The 20,680-nt window shown below is 38.2% G+C and overlaps 1 protein-coding gene across 2 annotated transcripts; it reads left to right on the forward strand.

The window, feature by feature from the left end:
• The first annotated feature begins 564 nt into the window (after positions 1 to 564).
• On the forward strand, positions 565 to 14,581 carry LOC104678925 (aldo-keto reductase family 1 member C1 homolog). 2 transcript variants are annotated; one of them, XM_010384334.2, is made up of 9 exons: positions 565 to 824; positions 2,919 to 3,086; positions 3,930 to 4,046; positions 5,312 to 5,389; positions 5,837 to 5,959; positions 8,803 to 8,912; positions 9,188 to 9,353; positions 12,462 to 12,544; positions 14,317 to 14,581. In XM_010384334.2, exons 1-9 carry the CDS (start codon positions 741 to 743, stop codon positions 14,357 to 14,359), a joined length of 972 nt encoding a protein of 323 aa, XP_010382636.1. In that variant the 5' UTR covers positions 565 to 740; the 3' UTR covers positions 14,360 to 14,581. The 2 variants fall into 2 exon arrangements, with proteins under 2 accessions (XP_010382636.1, XP_010382637.1); XM_010384335.2 differs by lacking the exon at positions 5,312 to 5,389.
• Positions 14,582 to 20,680: the final 6,099 nt, after the last annotated feature.

The following is a 20,680-nucleotide window of genomic DNA, read 5'->3' on the forward strand; positions in this document are numbered from 1 at the left end:
AGACAAATAAGATAAGGCACAGTTTACACATTACAAATTATATCCAAAGTCCAAAAGCTGTTAATAAGAAATCCTCCAATAAAACCACATCAAATTTTATTTTTTATTTACACCCACATCAGGATTACAAATTTATCAGGACTGCACCTTGATCAGGAAGGGATATTTCTCTCATAAGGCTAATAAGAAAGAAACAATAAATTTGCTGATGAAAAAGTAACACATTTTAAAATTTTAAACTTTAATTTTTAATTGAGGGCAATATTTTAAAGAAATGCTCATTAGTCGTTCCTTTCAATTGTGTGTGTGTGAGAGAGAAAAATGAAATCTAGTCATTTCAAATGCTGTAAGATACAGAAGGAACATCATCATGGCACAAACCAAAAAGAGCTTTGTAGCTCCTTTTCTGTAGTCTTATGTAAAGTCACCATTTGTTCTCAAATCTCTTTGAATAATTTATATCATATATAGAGAGATTTGGAACAGCAAAAATACTTCTGAGAGAAATTAATGAGTGTATCATGCCCACCTGATAATTTACTTATGAATTTTCTTAGATAAGAAAAAGTTGGATTGGATTCCATTTTTATCACTGCCTGTGTAAGACTGCCTCTGTCCCTCCTCTCACATGCCATTGGTTAACCCACAGACAGTATGTCCAGGGATGTTGCCAGCTAATTGCTCTTATAGCCTGTGAGGGAGGAAGAAAGAAACATTTGCCAACCAGGCCAGTGACAGAAATGGATTCGAAACATCAGCGTGTGAAGCTGAATGATGGTCACTTCATGCCCGTCCTGGGATTTGGCACCTATGCGCCTGCAGAGGTAATACTAATGTTTTTAGTGTTGAGAGTTTAAAGGAGCAAAGCTAGAGTAAGTGGAAGCTAGAGTAAGTGGAAGCTAGAGTAAGTGGAAGCTGACCAGGTTATCGGGCTTGTGTTCCCAAGTTACTCTGCATGACTCCCCTTTAAACATCAGTCTTTGTTCCGCAATGCAGTCTGGTCACAGGGTCACCTACTGCTTATTTGGGGCACTGCTTTGTCTTCTGTTTATGTTTGTTTCACAGCTTGTCAGAGTCTATAAAACTCAGCAGAAAGAACACGGCCTGCCTGCTCCCTCTCTTGAAGATTGATTGCAATGGGAGTCGTTTCTCTGATTCTTTGTATAGTTGAACAGATATTTACTTCTTCCAAGAAGACACAATTCAGAGGAATATTAATGGCAAAAGTTAGTGGAGACGGATTGCATGAAATCTGTTGGGAGAGTATCACTGTTCTGTTGGGCGGCCTTGAGCACCCAACTGTAATACTAGAGCTGGACTAAAGAGAATTTCCCATGTGCTACTCTCAGCTCTGGGAAAATTACCTGAAACGATAAAATATCCTCATTTTAGGGGAAAAAAAAAAGTAAAACCTAACAAGGGAAGTTTAAATTCTTTGTCTTTGTTAATATGGGTCAGATTTGTATAAAAATACTGTAACAGAGAAATTTCTTGTTTCTCTGACGAGAAAATTAATGGAATAGATTTTATTTTCTAGACTTAGCTATTTCTACACTGGAGGAAAACTTGTATCTCAAGACTGTCGTGGGAATACAATGTGTGTGAATAGGGACTAGTTATATAAAATTTGAGTCTCGCATTTCTCATCTGTAAGATATAAGTATTTACAAAGGGACATTTTGAAGGCCATTGACAGGAGTGGTTTACTTTAATATAAATTGTCACGGAGAGGAAGTAAAGATGAGAACACCACTGAAGCTCCAGCTTTGGTAAGCCTTTGAGTGCTCGCACAACAAAGAAATGGTCAAGGATGGTATGAGGCGTGGGCTGTGAGACCCTGTACGTAGTTCCTTGCAATTTCATGGTAAAAAGAAAGCCTCAGAAATACTTTCAAGATGGGAAAATAGTTTGCTTTGTTTCTGCTTTTGTCATGTAAAAGATATACTTTCAAATCTGTATCTACATTTGTTAAATAAGTCAATAATTATAAATTTCACTGCAATCATATGTTTCCTAAAAGACTTGCCTTGAATTTATGGAGCTGAACCCCATTTTGCTAATCACTTACTCCCTGCAGTCTATTTCTTGAATATACAAATCAATATCCTTAGAGTATATATCTCTACTCCTAGTATTTAGTTCTGTCATGTAGACAGAATGGCCAAAGGCTGGGTAGAAAAGACTTAACGTAATAGACTGCTATCCATAGACAGGCCTGTTTCCAGTATAAACCTGCCGGTATCAGATAAGGTGGATTTCTAACTATTTCCTAGCTGATAAGAGTGGTGGTTCTACGTAACAGTTTATGTAAACTGCGGAGTTTCTATGCACCTGCTTTCTTTTGGGGACTGGAAGTGTTGGTGTGCTAGGCAGAGTGAGTCAACGTAAGCAGTCCCAGACAAAATCTTATTAATGGAGCATGTAGAGAGCATCTCTTGTCGACAACAGTTCACATACATTGAAAAAATATGATGCTGGATAAAGTCAGTGCGTTCTGTGCAGCAACAGGGTGGGAGAGGAATCACAGGAGCTCACACTGCATTCCTTCATAATTCCTTCCATGTGGCTATTTCCTCGTGTTAATTTCACCATACTAAAAATAATTAAGATTATATCTATAACTAGAGGTTGCAGCCTGTTAATTTTGCCAAAAAATCACTGAACCTGAAGTTGTTTTAGGGATACTTCTAAGCTACTGGTCAAGCAGTGATTTTCTGGGACTGCAGAAGTTCCTGCTATGCCCAACTTTTATTACTAACAAGGAAAGACCCAGACAGACTGGGATGGACTTATGATTCCATAGACAGAACTCATCCAAGAAAAGAGGAAAAGGTGATTTTTGTAAACGTTGCTGCTTGTGCCTGAACTAACTCTCAGGCACATCAGTCAGAAAATACTACCTTTGGTTGCTCCCCCAGGTTCCTAAAGATAAAGCTCTAGAGGCCACCAAACTGGCGATAGAAGTTGGGTTCCGCCATGTTGATTGTGCACATATTTATAATAATGAGGCGCAGGTTGGATTGGCCATCCGAAGCAAGATTGCAGATGGCAGTGTGAAGAGAGAAGACATATTCTACACTTCAAAGGTACTGTGCCTATGATGAGCTTGTGTGCACGTGTGTTTATGATGATTGTGTGGAGGTGGCAATTCTATGACTGGATCCACAGTTGAGGGTGAATTGTGCTTATTCATTTCACTTAATTCACAATTATTCATGTATGAAAAGTAAAATCAAAAGCAGGAAATGAAGGTGACTTTCTCATCTTTGCAGTGTTCCAACTCATGACTTCGAAGTCCCTTTACTCTTTGAGGTCAGCACAGATCAATATGGTTTAACATAGACTATAGAATCAGAGATAACCTTAATCAAATTGTTATGTCTTACCTCCTGGGTGAATTTCTTACATTTGTTAGGATTCTGAGTTTCCATTATCATATTGATCAGAAAGAGAGAGAGAAAGCAATGTAAAAGAGCTCTGTGCGTATAAAACAATGATACCTACATTGTTTTAAATTGCGTCCAGCCCAAGTTAACATATTAAAAACTGTATTTGCCTCCTCAGTTTCTAAACCACAAAGATACTTATTCTTGCCCATTGGGCTGAATTGATGAATTACACTACTAACATGAGTTGTAAAACATACCAAAGATAATTCAGATAATGGGTATGCTTATGATTTGATAACAACTTCTACCTTTGGAGTAATTTCACTCTTTCATTCAGTATATGTACTAACTATATATCCAACATATTACAAAGTTCATCAGGATATGGCAGAACAAAAGGCATCACAAGAAGAGAGAGAATAATTTTGCCTGTGGTCATTAGTTTTGAAGTAGTAGAAAATGTCTAAATATTAGGTCGAGCAAACTAGTAAAATTGGCTCAAGTTTTCATTACACAACTTCCTTTCTCTCACCTCTGCAGCTTTGGAGCAATTCCCATCGACCAGAGTTGGTCCGACCAGCCTTGGAAAGGTCACTGAAAAATCTTCAATTGGACTATGTTGACCTCTATCTTATTCATTTTCCAGTGTCTCTAAAGGTAGGCAGCTTTGTGATCAAATTGATTTCACTTTTGTTGTCATCATAAATGTTGTTTTCATGGATATTTGAACTAAGCATTTTCTTAGGAGGACATAGGGATTATAACATGGAAGAAGAGCCCTAAACATAACTCCTAATTCCCTTTCTATTGAATACATTTTGAATCCGTACTTCCGTGATGCATGTCTACAAGAAAAGAGTACAGAATCCTCAAACCGTCTGCTTTAAAAACTTGAGGAAATGACAATCATCTCCTTGAAGGTACAAGGTCTTAGTTATGACTCCTGAGTTCACCTCTTGGAATGTTCACAGACACAGAGTTTCATGAAGTTGTGGTGTCCAGAAAAGCTGTTGCATATAGGGTGCACAATGAGTTTCCATCCTCTTGACTCCTTTCAAGGGGCAAGAACTCAGTCCTGGAGTCTCTTAAACTACAAATCTTCATGAGAAACTGTTGCTTCTGCATCATCTCTTTTCAAATTGAGTTTTTATTCTTGCTTAGTGATGAATTCTTGTGTCATTCGTAACTTTTGTTTTAAGGTTATGGAAATCTCCTTAGGCTAGTTAATGCAAGGGTGAGTTAGATATGAAAGTCAAAGCCATGGCTACATTAAGAATTTGATAAAATCTCTAAAAATAAATCCTTTCTCCATCCTTATCTCTGCTTTATTACAAAAGGCTTTTTAAATATTTGTTCCAACCTTTTTCATTGGTGGTATTTATGACTTTGGAGCAATTTCAGGCTCATGGTCACTACCATGAGCTCCTGTGCATCTCCCAACTTCCAAACTGGCCTTGAAAACACCTCCATTGACCATGATTGGTTCATGGTCCTGTCCATGGAACATCATATGTTCAGGGAGATAAAGAACTCTGATAGTAGCATCTGGGTCAAAAGTAATATCCATTATTCCTGAATATTAAGGTCTTTTGCAGTTGAAGAGAGGTATTGCCACAGAGAAAATTATAGGAGCAGAAGAAAGTAATGTAAGTCAATGATGACACTCCATTAGCAACAAGAAAGATGGTATTTATTTATACATATAATAGTTATAAGAGATTAGAAGAAGCCTGTCTCCTGAAGACATTCCTTATACCTTCATGTGTAGCACACTTTGTACGTATCACTCTCTGGAGCATTGCATCACCTACATCACGGAGGATTAGTGTCCTTAAATGTACCTCAGAGTATGGCTATGTGTGGGGAAATTTATGTGGAGAAATTGATTTGTGACATCACTAAATTGACTGCTTCTACTTCAGCCAGGTGAGGAGATGATCCCCAAAGATGAAAATGGGAAAGTACTGTTTGACACAGTGGATCTCTGTGCTACGTGGGAGGTGAGTGCTTGGAGGAGAGCACAGATAAGAAAGATGAGATAGGAGACATCTGGTTCCTATCTTCCAAGTACAAGAATGGAAAATGTACCATTGGATCAAAAATTTAGGAGTTTTACAAAGGTAGTTTTGTGAGCAGTGAAGAAAAAGAAATGACAGGCATACAAAAGAGAGAAGTGGAGGAGAAGAGTTGGGGGTAAGGAGAACTGGGATTTCTTTCCTTGCCTGTGCACTAGACTCTCCAGTTTCCTAAGGAGGAAACAGAAATCCTTACTCTTGCAATCACTATCTTCCTCCCCAATTTTCTCATTTATTTTCTCCCTTTTAAGAATCACAGCTAGCTAGTCGATTGTCATATCTACACAGTTGTTGCTTTCACAGTTCTACGTTACATTTATCTTGATCTTCAGTCGACTACATAAATGACACCTCACAATTCCTTTTTCCCAGGCCATGGAGAAATGTAAAGATGCAGGATTGGCCAAGTCCATCGGGGTGTCCAACTTCAACCGCAGGCAGCTGGAAATGATCCTCAATATGCCAGGGCTCAAGTACAAACCTGTCTGCAACCAGGTGAGCGCCCTCAGCCTCCTGTCTTTTCTGCTCTTCATGCCCCTCTTTCTGTCCTATTGCCAAGTATCCATTCATTTAGTCCCACTGATCTTTGTAAAAGAGAAGATTCTAGAGAGCAAAGCCTCTGTTTCGAAGGGCATAGAGGGCTCTTACTTTACCCGGCTTAGGAAAGTCTTACGAAAAGGTGTTGTAACTTTGATGCTGAATTGTGAGTTATATTTAGGGAAAGTCAGTTTGATCAAGGAGGCCAAGGATTGCCAATTAGTCTCAGGGAAAGGTGGACTTACCCCTAAGCTATGAAAGATGACCCAAGAGTGGATGGGTGAAGGTGATTTGGATGGAAGTGTGCATAGATATGAAGCCATGAAAAGATGGAATGAGCAGTACATAAGGAGAGAGTGAGAGCAAGAGAAGAGAAATACTAGGGATTTCCATGGGGTTCAGATGTCTCAGTGCCTCTTGGTATCTCTGCTTTCACACTCCTTGACCAAGGGCATAGATACACTAAAAATTATCTGCAGACAATGAAGGTCATCCATGGTAGAAAGAGAAAATGACCTGTTTACAGAGATATCTGTTCACAGTGGATGAAATCAACACTGAGAAATATTTAGCAGAACATCGAGCTGGCCAATGACTGCCCCGCTCCTAGTCGGCTGCTGTTCTTTGGAGTCTGTCATGCAATCAGCTGCTTAAACACATCTATTCTATGCATGGTTCTTTCATAGCCTAGAGATAATTCCACCTTATCCCTGAGCTCTGATTGTTGATTCTAGGCCTCTTTGATCAAATTGACTGCCCCCAAATGTTATACACATTTCAGCATTAAAGTCACTACACCTTTCCCAGTAACTTACACTTTTTTGTTTTATTTCATTTTTAAAAACTTAGAGTCAATGAGTAAAGATCAACAGTGGAAATACATAAATGCATACAATTTATGAATTTGGTATAGTGATATGGTGCTATGATAATTTAATGAAAGCATTGAGAAATTAATGTTATTTTAATATTAGTAGTTCCCCAATTTTTATTATGGCAATTTTCAAACTTTCCAAAAATTTGGTAAATATAATACTGGAGACCTATGTTACCATTTGTATTCAAAATTACTAACATTTTGCAACGTTATATGGGGTATATCTGCATAAATACATATAATGTTTCTAGAACCTCTTCAAAGTAAATTGTAAAGATGCCAATTGACCCCTGGAGACCTCTCCAAGCATGTCACAGGAATGAAGATATTCTCCCAGTTACAGTGTCATTACTGTATCTAAGAACATCATCTACAGTGCCCTCATGTCATTTGGTATCCAGTCCATATTTGAATTTTCCATTGTTTAATCAAAATGTCTTTTGTGGCTCTTCTTTTTTTAACTAGAATTCAATTGTTTTTATATTGTTGTATTTTGATATCAGTTAACTTGTTTTTCCCAGTTATTGAAAGTTTCTGTAAATTAAAAGTTAGATGTGAGTATTTTATTACATTGATTTAAATCTTTGGGGCAAGAAAATGTTTTTATCATGCCGTGTTTTTCAAACCGCCCCACACTAGACTGCATACAGTCACAGATTGCCCCACTATTGGTGAAGCTAGTTTTAAAAATGTGGTTAATGTAACAATGGTCACATCTATTGTTTTAATACATGTTTTCTCTTGAACAATTACTAGTAATCTGCTGGGAGCTAATTCTCAACAGAAGTAGTCATATTCCCATGACGCATTTTCACATATGATTGAGTATACATCAGTGATTTGAACTTTTTTGTACTGTATTTCTGTTTTCTTCTTTGTTATTTCTTATTTATTATTTCCTTGGTGTTTTTACATAATCATTTCAACCACTTGTTTAACTATTCTTACCTGACATTTAACTAAAAGTAATTTCTCAGCAAGTAAAAATAATATACTATTATTCCTCTAAGTCAGGGTAAAAATTAACTTCTTCCTTCAATTAGCAATGTATTGTGAATGTAATTACTGTAATGACCACTATCAGAGTAGACAAATGTTGTTGTTCATTTTTTCATTCTCGCACTAATTACTATAGACTCACGGATTTTTGTGCTATGATTTTTAATTCATTTTACTTATTTTTAATGCTCACATCTATTCAGTATATCTATCTATCTATCTATCTATCTATCTATCTATCTATCTATCTATCTATCTAAAAGAAGAATTTGATCAAAGACTCATGAGGGCAAGTATAAAAGACAAAGCACTCGTTTCATAGGAAACCCACTGGTGACATTTGGGATGTCACCATACAAATCCATCATACAAAAAGGAAAAGTAATGAAAGACTATGAAAGTTATCAGTATTTATGTGTATATGTATATTTTCTAGTTCATCTATTATATATATATATCATAGATGGCATATATGATATGTATGTTATATGTCAGATGAATTAGAAAACATTCATATATATGTATGCATTTTTGGTGTCAATTAAGAAATCAGTTCTTTTTTCTTTTAGACATGCTTTCATGAGTCTTTGACCAAATTCTTGATTTCTGGCACAATTTGATGCCTAAGGCTCAAAGAATCTTACTTCATCCCAGCTCTGAAATTGGCCATGTCTCCTTCTAGTGGTCGGAATTATTGAGAAACCAGGATAGGGTTCGTAGAGGTTGCTTTTGCTCAGAAATAGCATTTCGATTTTCTTAGGAGAGAGGGATATAAAATTAAGTTGTATGTAAAACATCATTTTTTGGCAAATACTCTCTGTTCAAATTTAGTGCTCTACATTATACAGCTTCTTTTACTTTGGTGATTTTAATATTAATACAACTTTTGGATTATCTGATGCTTTTCCATCTTGCTCATTTGCAGGTGGAATGTCATCCTTACCTCAACCAGAGAAAACTGCTGGATTTCTGCAAGTCAAAAGACATTGTTCTGGTGGCCTATAGTGCTCTGGGATCCCATCGAGAAGAACAATGGTAGTAAGAGATACAGGAAGTTTACTTAAAACACTGGTTTGCTAAAAAAAATAATGAATCAGATCATGCTGTTTCCTGGAGTTCACTCACAGCTGACTTGGGGTGAGGGAAGAATTTGCATTTCTGACAAGATCCCAGCTGATGTTGAGGCTGCTGTTCAGGGGCCTCACTTGAGAAGCTCTGGTGCAGAGTGGACGCCTTAGTCTGTTTAGGGAGCCGCCTAACAAACTGTATCCCCAGCCTCAGGACTTCAGCATTTCTGCCTTTCCTTCCAGGGTTGACCAGAACTCCCCGGTTCTCTTGAAGGACCCAGTCCTTTGTGCCTTGGCAAAAAAGTACAAGCGAACCCCAGCCCTGATTGCCCTGCGCTACCAGCTGCAGCGTGGCGTTGTGGTCCTGGCCAAGAGCTACAATGAGCAGCGAATCAGGGAGAACATGAAGGTGAGGAGCCGGGCTGTGGGCCTCAGGACTGCTGCACAGTGTCCTTCACACGTGTGCTTCTTGTAAGGCTCTCGGGACACCCTTGGGCCAGCTCCATTTCCCTGTATTTCCTATGCATGAATTCTTTGTGTACGTCATAAGGATTTCTTCTACTCTGGCACAGGAGAGGCAACACAGGTGGAGAGAAATAGGATGGGATCAAAACCAGAGATTTGAATTAGCGTTAACTCAGTGATATCCATATCCCTCTGCTAGGGATATGTCCTTTTCTTTATTTTCTATAATGAGGTGTTTGATTAGATGTTTTTTAGTCTCCAAATCATCGTGAATTTTTTTTGGTTATTTATGTAGTATAAATTCCTTATATTTATTCTCTTAGAATTTTGTCTTTGTGAATTGTTTGTTTAACTCTGCCTTTTTTTTTTTATGAGGTGGTTGTTCGTCTTTATTTTTATGTGTAGGAGACCATATTTATTCCAACATCTAAGGTTATAAGCCAAACCCAGTTAACACAAAGGCTTAATGCAAAAGCATTTGTTGAGCTCAAGATTCCATGGTTAGAAAATTAGCCTGGGCTCAGCCTGAACTCAGTCCAGTCCTTCTGTTCCTGGCCGGGCTCTCATGTGTGTGCACAGCAGTGAGGCAGCTCTGCTTCAGGATGTCCATGGGGCAACTGTCTGAGCGCCCCCCTCTCCCATGCAGTTCTTTATCCTCCAGCCATCCAGCCCAGGGTTCGTCACAGAACTGGGCACGACCCTAAGGCAGTAAGTGGACACGTGCAAAGCCTTTTCATGTCTAGGCTCAGAGCTGCCAACCATTGCTTCTGGGAAATTCTATCACCTAATGCAAGTTATAGGATAGTTCAGACTCAAGGGGTGAGGAAATACACACCACCTCTTATTGGAAGGAGCTGGAAATTCATATAAGCAAGCAAGTGGATACAGGGACATGTGATTGTTAGAGGGCATGTTCCTAATTAATCTATCAGTTATATGATATGTGTGAAATAATATATTAATAAGTATATGTATGAATACAAATATATGTAAATTGATGTATTATTTCATATATTCTCAAGAATACATCCAAGTCTCTAATGAATATCCAAATACATACATATGTATGTTTGTTTTCTCATTAGTTATATATAGATACATGAAATATGCATCATATATGGTATATATATATTGTAAATCCTATGTCGTATATATGACATATATCACATATATGTATATGTCACTATTTTCTAAAACCTTAAGTAAAATCAGTGTAGAAATCCATAGGATACTCTGAAATAATGACACAGAGCATGAGAAAGAAAGTAAAAAATGACAATGAAACAATAGATGAATCTAGGTAATGGCATTCACTATATGATTTTAAAAATATTTTTAGACATTAGAAAACTGACAAAACAAAAAGGAAATGTTATGAAAGACTGTGGAAATTATCAGTATTTATATATGTGTGTATGTTCTTTAATTCATCTAGTATACATAGATATATATATGACATATGTGTTACATATGTTAAATTAATTAGAAACCACATATATATGTATTTATTCTGGATATTAATTCTTTAGAGACTTGAATGTATTCTTGAAATAACGTCTTCCAAATTTTACCTGTGTTGTCATATTCTCTGTGGTTATGTTTTCACAGACAGAAGTTTCTATCCTTCATGGAGACTCATTTTTCATGCCTCTTTCTTGTGGTTGGTGAATTTTGTGTCTTATCCTATATTGGGACTATCACAATATTTTACTGTTATCTTACAAAATTATTAATATTCTTTCCTTATAAATTTGGTTAATTCGAATGGGACTGACTTTTTAAATACTATATGAAATAAGGATCCAAACATGCATACCTAATTTTTGAATTTTTAGCAAAATTTCCCACCAGCATTTATTGAAAAGTTCACATTTGCTCACATAACTTGATTTTTTACCTGTAACGTATATGAAATTTCCATGAACAATTATCTGGCCTCTCTTCCCTCTTCAATTAACTTATTTACTTTTCTGTACTATGATGTTAAGAAGTAAGTTTCACTTCCAATATGTTACAAATATTTTTCTAACTTCTTCATTTATTTAATAATATCTTAGCTATTCTTGACTAATGTGTTATTGAAAATTTTGAATCATCTCATTAACTTCCACAAGCAAATAAATGTTTTAGTCTCTTCTTGACATTGTAATAAGCCTGCAGATCAAGGTGGAGAGAACGAAATCTTTGACAATATGGAGATTTCCAATCCATGATCATAATATTAATTTCCCACTTATTAATAAATGGTATTTTAATAAATATAACATTAATTTCATAACTTTCTCCATTACTGATCATTATAATAGTTTTTGATAACTTTTCATTTTGTTTTGTGGATTTTCCAATATTAGAAATGTTAATAGAAATATTAAAAGAATAATGCAACACATCCTCTTACCTAGATTCATCAAGTGTTACATTGCGGTTATTTTTTACTCTTTCTCTCATTTTCTGTATTATTCCTTCAGTTTCCCTATTGATTTATATGCTTATTTGATTTAATGTATTAGAAAGAGTGACATCTTTTTGATATTTAGAGTCTCCCAAATTTATGCAGTGAGTACCCATGCTTTTTTAATGTGAAATCATTAATATTTAGTCAATTATAGGCCTGAGTCATGTTGAAAACTAATTTTTCCTATTATACCTGTGCATTGGAGAGAGAGATATTCAACATTATTCATCAAACCTACTAAATTAGGCTAGACATTACAAAATTTGCCTCTAGATTCTTGTGGGTCTTCTAGGTACATGACCCTATCATGTGGGCACAATGTCAGCTCTGTTTCTTCTTCAGCATCTTTTGAGATATTCTCTTTGTCTGCAGTGTTGTGCAGTTTCAAAATACTTTTATCTCGGAATGGATTTCTGCTTACTCTTCGTCTGGTTTTCACTGACCCCTTGAGTGTTTAGAGAGGTCTTTCATAAATTTTGGAAATGTTATCGATCTTTGAAGTACTGTCTCTGCACCCTACTGTCTGACGTACTTGGTGGTTCCCAGTTGGCAATGATGTAATCTAAAAATAATTAAAGTTTTCTATTACTTTGATAGGTGTTTGAATTCCAGTTGACTTCAGAGGACATGAAAGCCATAGATGACCTAGACAGAAATATACGATATTTGACCCCTGTTATGTAAGTAATTTTGGTGATGGGTGTCCTAATTTATTTTCAGAGGAGGAATGTTAGCATGGGTGTTGAGAGTGACCTCCACACCAGGGGCACAGAGGCCAATGTGAGACAGAGGTGAGACAGGAACTTTCTGGACCTCTCCTCATGGATTCACTCCAGAGCCCTGTTCTCTGGCAGGGAGAGAGGCCCGGGTCAGTGTGGTCAACCTGTCCCTCTGCTCTCATGACTCCCTGGAACTCTCCAGAGCAGCCAAGATCATTGCTGAATCTGCACCTTCCATGTAGGGTGCCGTTTGTACTACTGTCTCGTGTACATACTGCGGATATTGCCCATGTGGTCATATTAGATGTTTCCAAATTTGTGCTTATATGTTGCTCTTCCCAACCTGCTAAATATCTTACCAGATCAAAGGGAGTTCCATCAACCTTGTGGGCCAGGTTCCAATTCCCACCTACTTCACGTGGAATTGCTTGCTAGATCCTGTCAATTAAGTATTTTTAATCATTTCAAACCTTTTTTGTGCCTTTCTTTGCATGTTTTCCCATGACCCAAACACCGCATTTGCCTCCACAAGTCAGTCTTAGTGGAGCAAATAGGAGCACTTGGCCTTGATGTTCTACAATATGGAGATCTCAGTGCAGAGAATAAAGAAATTTTGAAATCAAATGAAGAGTGTAGATGCAAAAGCAGCATTGTTGGAGATAATTTATGACCAATAACAGACGTTTACTGTTCCTCTATGTTCTAAGGTTCTAGGATTCATAGAAGGCTACTCACAAAATGAGGGAAAAAAATAAGTTATGTTCCTGATGGCAGTGGAGATTTTAACAAGTAATAGAGATGATGAGATAATGTGTGAATAAAACAAACATAATGGCAAATCATAAGTACCCAAAATTTGTAGATATTATTACTAGTATTTTATTGATTTAGAGGAAAATACAAAATGAAAAAGGAAATGATAAAAAGAAAAGGAAAAGTGGCAAGCATTAGAAAATTTTACAACCAATTAATATTTTCTGGGATCATAAAATCAATCACTAGTGCTATTTCGGAGAACTCAAATATGGTCTGGAGTAAACCACTTGCCAGCTTCCTAGTGTTTGCTCTTGGTGTAATCACAAAGGATAGGCTCAATCCCCTAATTAACAAGTTGTAACTGTCCATGCGAGCAGTCATTTATCTATGTCTGTATATTTTGGGTTACTTCAACCTATAAAATGGTTGCTGCATTGTAGCTCTTTGGCTATTGGAACCTATATCAAAAACAACAATTTACATTTGTGAATCTAACCAAGTGTGTTGCATATGATAGGCAGGTAGTAGGTAAGATGCATAGAAATAAAATAAAGTATAATTGCTACCAGTATAATAGTTACACTCAAAATTGTCTGTTAGTGATGATCGTATGTCTTGCTTATTCCTCTTCACGGTAAGGCAGAATGAGTTCCTGTTTTTACTGAGAATTTGAAATAGAAAATGTCAGAATATCTCTTTGCTCTGTTGACAGATGTAGAGAAATATGTTTGAACATTTGACTGTGTGTGTTTTATGTGTTCAGTTCCAGGCAGAGGAATAGAATTAAATGATTCTTTATTTTGAAAATACAGATATAATAAAGTCATGTTCATTAAACTAAGAAACACAGATTCTAGAGCAGTCAGAAAATGAACTTCTTAACATCTACACTAGTGGAGGTTTCCTAGAAATCACTGTGCTATCTGCTAGTAGCGGAGTCATTGCCATTCAGAGTGTGCACTTTTTTCTCTTTCCAGTTTGGCTGACTCCCCTGATTATCCATTTTCTGATGAATATTAACATGGAGGGCATTGCATGAGGTCTCCCAAAAGGCCCTACATGTGGATGGTGACACAGAAGATGTCTCCATGCTGGTGACTGGACACATCGCCTCTGGTTAAATCTCTCCTGCTTGGCCACTTCATCAAGCTACAGCTAAGCCCATCAGCCAGAAAAGAAAGACAATAATTTTTTTCTCATTTTGAAAAAATTAAATGTTCTCTCCTAAAGATTCTTCACCTACTTTGGTCTCCATTACTTCTATGTTTTCTTTCCTTCTGACACACTAGTGACCCAAAATTGTGATTTGCCTATACGTTTAGGGCCAGAATTGGAAAGTGAAATCAACCATTTAAGATTCATTTCTGCAGTGGGAGTGGATGGAGGTTCACCCTCTGGGAAAGGGGCAGGTGACAGGTGTTTATCAGTCAGTGCCTCTCTAGCTGTTGTTGGAAGAAGCACAGGCAGCATGGAGTCTAGAGGGTGAGCGATATTGACCAGCAATTCATGGGCTCCCTCCAGCAGTGTGAGGGTCAGAGTTTCTGGAGCTTGGGAGGAGGCATCCCTGTGAGAGGGGGCATTAGGGAGGTGGAAGGGCACCCACTAGGCAAAGTGATTAGAAGTCAGGTATGAGGAGGTTAAATAAGAGAGAGTCGAGTACATCTCTGGTTGGAAAAACATATCAGCACCCTTTTTTTTTCTGATCATTATATCTTGTTCATCAAAAGAAACTTTCCACGATGTTTTAACAAACCCCACAGCTGAGCGTCAGGCGTGAATCTTTGACGTGTGCCCAGTCACAGTGTTGACCCTATTAGTCTGTGGTAGGGCAGGACATCAAAGACATCATTGACTAATCACATTTCCCTAACTACTTCATATTTGGAAAATATTCTTAGATTGTAAAAATGTACTGTTCATTTGTTATATTCAATTGTTTAAATGTTTTATGCTTTAAACAAGGCATGGTTACAAGTATAAAACAAAAATATTCCAAAACCATTATGTATTGCACTCAAGATTAAAATGGGAAATAATACATCTAATAAATCAAGTGTTCCAAGACTTCACACTTCTTTTGGAAACTGGGTATGTAAAACAGCACACTGTTTTCAAACATTGGTAAATTGTAAGAACAACTCTTACAAAGGCATTTCATTCTTATACATAATTTTCAGGGGAACTAAGTAAATCAGCTAATCATGAAGACATGATTTTCATTTCAGACAACACTTTTGTAAACTTGGGATGATCTCATGTCTTAATGATCAAAGCATTTAGAGAAGGACAGTGGTTTTTAACCTGGGCACACTTTCTAACATTTACCCTCCACTATTCTTACTCTGGTAGCCACGTTAACCCTGTCAGAGATTCCTTCTCAAGTCATGTCTCAGAGCTGATAGGCATCCCAGCAAGTTTTGCAGCTCACAATTTTTCTGTAAATTACTTATCCTATAAAATTGGAGGAGGCCATAAACTTTGGAGGACCCTACACCAATTTTTTGAATTATTTTTGGCCTACTGTCATTCCGTTGATGATCTTACGTATTCTCTGCATTAAATATCACCTCTGGGCTGAGAAATCCCCCCAAAATATTTCTAGCTCAGCTTTTACTTCCAAATCTTCAATGCAAGATCACAATGTGAACTCTGCATTTCTACATTAACATCTAATGGTCATTCACACTTAGCATGTCTCAAATAAACCTCATGTAAACCACTGTCATTGGGTTCTACCTTAATTTTCTGAGTCTAAGGAATGATAATTTCTCATCTCATAAACTTGATTGATGTCTTTGTCAAGATAAGATTGACATTTTGTTAAAACTTAGTAGTCAAGTGTGTAAGGCTTAAGCAAACTTTCATATTTCAAATCGCTTTTGCACGTGTAACTCTGTTTTCAAGATGTGAAATAATCATTAGGTCAGTCATTTGTAAATACGAAAGCTGCTATGGGCTTTTTCCAGTTCTTCACCATCCATTTTTATAAAATTCTTATTGTTTAAAAAAAAAAGTTACTCAGAATTTCATAAAGTCAGACACCTGATTTCAGGGACACTTGCGATGTAAGAAAATTTTACAGGGACCTCCACTCACTAATTTAACTATTTTTTCTCTCAAAGAAATGCTGAAGGGAGGAATTCAGTTTGAATGAAAGGAAATAGTAACTTACAGCCATGGAGCGTTATAAAGACTTCTTGTAAATGTGAATAGATGGTAAAATATAAAAACACGTATTTTTGAAACTCTGGATTCTACCCATTATTTTTCTTCAAGATTTAAAATATAAATGTCTGAAAATAAGTATAATTCTAAGTTAATATGTATGCATTGTAGGAAACTGTAATTACTGACCAAAACTATTTGAAATGGAGAAAATCTGGGGAGGTAGATGATTTTTACAAAGAATTGAAGTTAAATTCATATTGATTTAAGGAAAATTGTTATAACTTAATAAAGATTTTCTTATCTCCACAGCAATCATAAAAAGAATAATTGTAGAATATATGCAAGAGCAAATCAGAAGGGAATCCAAACGTCATTAAAAAATCACGCAACCTCTCAAAATGGTAATGGTGGACATGAAGGATAGAAAGCTATAAACCTAATCAGAAAACACTGAAAATGCCACAAGTGATTCCTTCCTGTCACCAATGACAGTCACGTGTTGCATAACAACTGGACTATCTTCTGAGTATAGCTTTGTTAGGCAACTCTGTCATTGTGGGGACATGATAGCATTAGAGATAATTCTCTGAAACACTGTCATGGCTTTATCAACTATGCTTCTGTAATATTCTAAATGCTTTGCTGCACATTCCAACAATGTTTACAACATTTTCCTAAGAAATGGAATCCATTTCACCAAACCACTTTTCTTGCTCATCCATAAGAAGCAGTTCTCATTTGTTCACATTACATCATGAGATTGCAGGCATTCAGTAACATTCAAGCTCCGATTTGAATACTAGTCCCCTTGCTATTTCCACCACATCTGAAATTACTTTCTCCGCTGCATCTTGCATTCCTTCAAGTCATCCAGGAGGGTTGAATTCACTTCTCCAAACTCCCGTTGCAGTTAATGTTTTGCCCTCCTGTCATGAATCATGAATATTTTTAATGGCATCTAGAATAGTAAATCTTTTCCGGAAGATTTTCAATTTTTTTGCCCAGATTCTTCAGACCAATCACTATAGTAGCCGTAGACTTATGAAATTTATTTCCTGAACCACAAAACAAGAACATCGAAATTACTCTATGATCCGTGGGAAACAGAATGCATGTTGTGTTATCAGGCATGGAAACACAGTAATCTCTTTCAACCTCTCTGTAAGAAAGCTATTGGTTGATTAGGTACATGGCCAAAAGGCAGTCCTGTTTTCAAAAAACTGATTTTCTTATGCTGAGCAGGACTTCTTAACAGTGGGCTTAAAATATTCAGTAAACCATTATTTAAGGAGATGTGGCTGAAATATCTAGGCTTTCTTGATTATTTACAGAACACTTGCATTGTAAATGTAGCTTAAATCTTAAGTACCCTAGGATTGTTGGAATAGTAAATGAACATCATACTTAGGAATATAGCTAAGTATGGGGAAAGATCTCTACAAGAAAAATTTTAAAAGCTACTCAAAGAAATCAGAGATAACACAAATGAAAAACAAGTACAGGAGGCAGCAAAAGGTAACAGATGCCAATCAAGAGATCTCATGGAGAACTAAGAAAATGGAGAAAAGTACCACATGGCAGATGGGAGGCAGTGTTGGCATGCGTCTCCCACTTGGAAGGACAGATGAGTGTGTAGAGATTTACACTGTGAATTTTTTTGCAAGAACCGATGCAGGAACTTAACAGAAAATCAACAACAAAAAAATTTACATACACTTTGAAGAAGAAGCAGGGACCAGCTTACTCCATGAAACAAGCAAAAAACGTCACATCCCCACCTTGGGAGGGGAGACAGTGCACTCCAGAGCACACATCCCCACTGGGAATCTGGAAATTCAGGCCACAAGAGAAGGCTTTAATCCTCTGTAGAGCAGGAATGGATTTAGGGAGCAAGTGAAATATACAAACAGAAGCAGCAGCAGGAAGTGCCTTGCAGGCATTCCCAGTCTTCAGTGTGAACTCAGGGAAGCCATTCCTGACTACCTGTCACAGGAGCCCTTGGCGAAGTCAGCTAATGAGCTCAGAGAGGGGTCACAGGGTAAAAGAAGCTCCCAACTGAATTTTGTGATATAATCTCGAGTGGGGACACGTGCCCTTGAGCAGAACCCACATGGGAGAGCTGGAAGTGCATTGCAGATATGAGTGCAGAAGCCGGGTATCCAGCCTTGTGGGCAGACCTGGAGGGACGTGGCCTGAAAGCCATGGTTATTATCTCTATGGGAAAGTTGATGACCTGGGGCTGGTCTGAGTTTTGTGCACAGATTGCCTGGATATAAATCTGGCACTGTTAGCAGAGCATTACAGGAATGAAAGGAATGAAAACTGCCTTGCCAACTCCATGGGTGCTGGGTGAGACTCACTGCCACCCACTACTTCCCACTCCCTTTGTGAATTCTGCTCTGCAGCAGAGGCAGTGAAACTCCCCACTGGAACATTACCCCAGCAGCCTGAGAACAACCTTTTGGGCCTCACAAGGGTTGCAGCCTGCCTCATCCAAGGAGACTCAGAGTACAGACCCACATAACCCTGAACTCATTGGTGGTACCCCTCCACCCCCCTGGTAGCTTAACAGAAAGATACACTTTTAGGAGCTTCATAGCTCCCGCCTCCATCCCATCCCTCATTGCCTGAGAAACCACTTTCCCTGGACAACTTAGGGCAAGCTCAAATCCCCCTGCTACCACCCCAGATGGTGCTCTTTTCCAAGTGCCACCTCCTAGCTGGAGACCAACCAACACAGTCCACATGGCACCTCAAGGAAGAGTAAATAGAACTGTTCCCAGGAAGGAGAAAACACCTGCATGACCTCAGCTATTACCACTGTGTACCACACCCAGGCCGACTAGAGGTCTTGAGTCCGTCCGCATGACAACTTCACTGCTCATGTAACCAGCATTCAAGCACACTAAGCTTATCTACATCTAAGGAGTCTCGGAGACTACATTGCTCCCTTGCCATCTCAATCAGAGGTGGTGTTGGTATCCACTGCTCGGAGACTTGAGGACAGGTCACATCAACGGATCCTTTGCCAACAAATCCAGCACTAGCCTGGAGTCTGGGAACCCCACTGGGTGGCTAGGCCCAGAAGAGCAGTAGCAATCACCGTAGTCCAGCACTCTGGAAGTCCCATTTTGACCAGAGGAAAGAGAGTACCACATAAGGGAACACCAGTGGGATAGAAAAACCTAAACGGCAGCCCTTGAGTCCCAGGTCTTTCCCCTGTTGGGAAGTTTCTTACAGCAGACAAACAATTGCAGAGCTGGGTGCAGTAGGAAAAGCCTGCACCTTTACCCCAACGGGAAGGCAGCTTCTGTGACTGAGAAAGGTCCTGGAGAAGCGGTCCTTATTCCCCGTTGGTGCACCACTGAAGATACAGCTGGGGCTACTCCCACAGGAACAGAGTGGATACACCTATAGACAGCCTTCCTGGAACAATTCATGATGATTGCACCCCCACAGGAGAAGCACTCTCCAGAAGCAGGCTTGCACAAGAGGCAGTCATAATTCTTCCCGAGTTGGAACACCAACATTTCTAGAGATGAGAAGAGGTGCCTATCTGACCTGAACAACTGGAACCCTGGGACTGGAGTGAAGCTAGGATGGGCATAGCTTTCCTGCTGACCTGGCAGGGGAGCTGAGTAAGCTCCCATTCTTCACCATGATGAAACCTCAGCACATCTAACTGAAAGTTCTCCTAGGCACCTTCATCAAGGCCGGGACCTCTGCCCATGATTGGGCTTTACACCTACTTACCTGCTTTAGCTACAAACAGTGCCTACCCCAGAATACCTTCTCTACTGGCCTGAAGCCTGATTCATCAACTCAGTAAGTAAAATACTGAGGGAAAATTTAAAAATTAAAAAGTGTGCATCACAGGAGAATGTGAGAAGCTTCAAAAGACACTTCCACTTCAACCTCAAGGAGACAGTGAACTTGACCTACACACCAACTATGAAACTACTATAACTCACATCTGGGAAAGCCAGTGCACATAGACTGTTTGTAACTAAGGAACTCACACACTATTATACACAGTGCTTTATAGAAGCTTATTAGTTCCATTAAGTCACATGTGTCTGTTTTTATTTTCTTGCTTGTGTTTTTGTAATCTCACAACTGGATTTCTTCATGCCTGTGTACATAATTCATTTTATACGCCTTTAGTTAACCTTT

The sequence above is a fragment of the Rhinopithecus roxellana genome, chromosome 11 (genome assembly GCF_007565055.1).
Source record: "Rhinopithecus roxellana isolate Shanxi Qingling chromosome 11, ASM756505v1, whole genome shotgun sequence".
Lineage (NCBI taxonomy): Eukaryota > Metazoa > Chordata > Mammalia > Primates > Cercopithecidae > Rhinopithecus > Rhinopithecus roxellana.

What these genes read in the sequence shown, in the direction of transcription:
- LOC104678925 (XM_010384334.2), top strand. Translation starts at nt 741, where the DNA reads ATGGATTCGAAACATCAGCGTGTGAAGCTGAATGATGGTCACTTCATG. An exon ending in ACAAACCTGTCTGCAACCAG is followed by an intron (nt 5,960 to 8,802) that starts GTGAGCGCCCTC and finishes GCTCATTTGCAG; the next exon opens with GTGGAATGTCATCCTTACCT. An exon ending in GAATCAGGGAGAACATGAAG is followed by an intron (nt 9,354 to 12,461) that starts GTGAGGAGCCGG and finishes TTACTTTGATAG; the next exon opens with GTGTTTGAATTCCAGTTGAC.